General features: G+C 34.9%; 1 protein-coding gene across 1 annotated transcript; it reads right to left on the bottom strand.

Annotated features, from left to right (window-relative positions):
- Window positions 1-235: 235 nt before the first annotated feature.
- Window positions 236-553, bottom strand: LOC147389099 (L10-interacting MYB domain-containing protein-like). Its single transcript, XM_086419732.1, has one exon. The coding sequence runs from the start codon at window positions 551-553 to the stop codon at window positions 236-238; it is 318 nt and encodes a 105-aa protein (XP_086275858.1).
- Window positions 554-3,721: the final 3,168 nt, after the last annotated feature.

Below are 3,721 nucleotides of genomic sequence, written 5' to 3'. Positions count from 1 at the left end.
TCCTGTGGTGCTGATGCAGATGGCATTGTACCAGATATGGGAGTCCGCATCCCGCTACTAGTAGTATATGTACCTCCGAATATGAAATCTAATTGTTTCGTAAAGTTCAGAGGTTACTTTCGGAATATTGCATCTTTTGGATGATGCTATAAAAAATAAAAATCCTAATTCACATAAATGGTCAAAAATCTTAAAATAATTAAGGATAAATTAATATAAAAAAATGTACCTCTAACTACCCATCCCACCACTCATCACTTGTGTATAATATGTCGATGTCAACATCATAAGAGATGTCAGTATTCGTGCAAATCTTATTCCAACGTCCCCAAATACCTTTTTGTCTATCCCACGTGTTCTTCATTTGCCCTTTATCATAATAAACACCAGTTCTTTTATGAAACTCCTTAACCAAGAATTCATAACCGGTCTTGTCAAGCACTTTATGCGATCTCCTCCCCTTCTTAACTAAGTCATAACAGATCTCGACCCAAACTTCATGTTGTTTGGATGTCCAATCTGCTTTTGCACTCTTTGAATTGTTATCTTTCATCTGTCAATGGTAATAACAAGAGTAGTGCATAGAACGGAACATGTCATTTTCTATTTCAATTCATCATGTAATATAAAATGATCCCACGTATTATGACTACACAATTTAAAATATTATAACATGATTCATTGGCTGAACAATGATCTAAAACTACTATAATTATAGAAAGAAAAAATAGAACTGTAAACTGTTTGATTACTTACACCATCTTAACCTACAATTTTTGCACAGTGTATAATCAAAGAGAGAAACTAAGAGGCAATGTCAGGTTATCATATAGATAATCGGAAGAACGCACAGTTCTCAGTCACACAGTGAGGGAGCCATGTGTTCTTAATTTTTGAATGTACAAAGTACATTAATTGATGTGTGTGTGTGTAATTTTTTTTATAAAATTCTAAATTAGATTATCGAATATAAGAGATTAGAATACCTAATAACCATTTATTCAAACAAAACAACTCCATTGAAAGAACCAACATGTTACAACTGCTAATTTTGGCACAATCTTGCAACCAAACAACTCAAATACAACTTGCATTGTAGTTTAATTGTAAATACAACTCGCACTGTATTTTACACTTGAAAAAATAAATGTAAATAGAAGAAAACTTAGGACTGCTCATTTTAATTACTATTGAACTAGAACAACCTCTCATGTTTTGAACTAATAATCAACAAATGAGACTGAAAAGTCACAAGTTGCACGTATGTAACACCCCAAATTTTTAATTCGTATCTCGAGAAAAAATAAATAGTGGAATTTTAAAAAAATCTTGAAAATGATCGAAAAACATAGTTTAGCCTGTAAGCACGCTCAAATGCTAGTCCGAATATAAAAGTTGCAAAATCCTCGATTACCGGGTCGGACCAGGCTAAAACAGTGACTTTTTATTAGAGCAATAATTTGTAAAATTTGATCATATCATTGGGTTCATAACGAAAAATTATTCAACATGAACTATTTATTTGCCATTTTTGGAGATCAGGAAATTGAATTATCGTCAAAAACGAAAACGACATCAAGTTTAGGGGTCACCTCAGGCCAAAAATGTAATTTTTTAATAGAGACATAATTTATAGAAATTGACTGCACCATTAGATCCAGAACGAAAAATTAGACAAAATAGAGTATTCATTTGTCAATTTTGAAGTCCAGATGGCCAAGTTATCGTCGGTTGAAATAATAGGCGAAATACCGAATTCGTCCCACATTTTATTTAAATAATATTTTTAATTTTTTTTTCTCTCATCTTCCCCAACGCGTCCAAACAGCCGAGACTTATATAAAACGAAAAAAAAAATTTGTTTTTCTTCCGATCTTCCACCTCAGATCCCTCACAAACGGTTTACTTTCGACGATCGCCGCAGAAGAGAAAAAGATCCGCAGCCTCAATATCTACAAAACCCACCCAACCTTTCTTCATTTCACTTTCTATTTCACCCGATATCATCAAAAATCAGTCGTATTTGGATACAGAAATTTCGAAACTTTGACCTCGGATTTCGTCCGTTTCGAGGTCAAACCGTCTTTCGACGCAGAAAGGAGAAACGTCCGCAGCCTCATTCTCTACATAACCCAACAAAATTCCTTCCGTTTTCTCGTATTTTTCACCCCGTATAGTCAAAAATCAGCCGTATTTTTATACGAAAATTTCGTAACTTCAACCTCAGTTTTCATCGATTTCGAGGTCAAACCGTCTTTCATCGTAGAAGGGAGAAGAGACGAGCACATCGAGATCTTTGAAATCACCAAGTCAATTTCAAAAATCAGCCACTTCGAAGTTCGATCCGTCTCAATTTCCGCACCGATCGCCTCGATTTCCTCGTACACGCTTTGATCCTTTCGCCTAGACATTGTAAGGAACTCTCAATTTCTATTAGTAATCGTAGATTGTGAAAATTGCATTTAGGATTTTATTTAAAAATTTGTGGTGAGTTTCCAAAATATAAAATTCTTATGTTATTTAAAAATTCACGCCAGAAATTGCATGTTTGACATGTTTAATTGTATTTTTAACAAATTATACATGGGTAGGATATTTTATCGGGTTATTTCTGCCAGTTGGGTCCTATGCACCGCTCGGACCCTGTTTTAATATAAGTTTTGTATTTTTTTCGAGATTTTTGATAGAAATGAATTTCATTGTTAGAAAAACGATTTACTATTCAATTAACTCATGTTGAGTTGATGAATATACGAAAATGGATGTTTTATTGAAGAGATTGAAAATTGTAAAAATCGGAAAAAGGGAAAAAGGGTATGAAACGGTAAAATGTCAGAGTCACACCCGAGGGGTGATGTCTACATTTTACGTTGTTGTACTGTGTGTATGTTGATGAACAGATATCCAGGGATAATATTATTGGTTGCATGTTTATTTCCTTTCTGTTAGCGCGAGGCGCTGTTTACGTTTCCGTTATGTTATTTATTTTAGGCCGGGTGGCCACACTTGCATGGTAGGAAACTGGATATCTATTCTCAACCTTGTATTGTTAATTTCTCTTTTATTTTTAAATGAAAATAATATACATATGTAGCTATTTTGTGAGCTGTTAAAGAGTTTGTGAATGCCAGAAGGGATAGTACGTCATATCATCCGAAGTAGTGTACTATCCTAGGATGTACGGTAGGGACCACCAAGCTCATACGTGGTATGGGACGCGTATGAGAGTGGAGTCACAACTGGAATCCGGGTTTATTCCTCTCTATCTTTACCAGTGAACTTGTAATGTAAAGGTGGTCGTATACGAATGGTTTGTATATTTGGGAATCATATGTACGCCTGATAGGCATAGAAGAAGATGATTGGTCAGTGATCACTAACAATCTATAGTAGTCGAACGTTCTGACACATCGAAAAAAGACCCATTGCTTACGGTCACGTCGAACGGCCAGCCTGAGCCGGATAAATGGTCAACCAAGTGTGGTAAGTGCAACGACCGGCCACAAAATCAGGAACTAAAAACCAGAGAAGAATTGTAACATTATGTCCCGACTGGGAGCGATCCAGTCGTGAATCCCAACTCTCTAATTCCAATACTCCACCATTGTGTATTATGTATCTGTTGTTTATTTTGATATATAAAATGAAATCCATGTTTATTATTTCCCTTTAATCAATTAGATTTGTATAAAAAGATAATGTTATAGTGAGTACTGCTGAT

The sequence above is a fragment of the Akebia trifoliata genome, chromosome 12 (assembly GCF_017979445.1).
Source record: "Akebia trifoliata isolate Shusen 1 chromosome 12, ASM1797944v1, whole genome shotgun sequence".
NCBI classification, from domain to species: domain Eukaryota; kingdom Viridiplantae; phylum Streptophyta; class Magnoliopsida; order Ranunculales; family Lardizabalaceae; genus Akebia; species Akebia trifoliata.
Note: the sequence above shows the minus strand (reverse complement) of the source record. Positions and strands in the feature narration are given on the sequence as shown.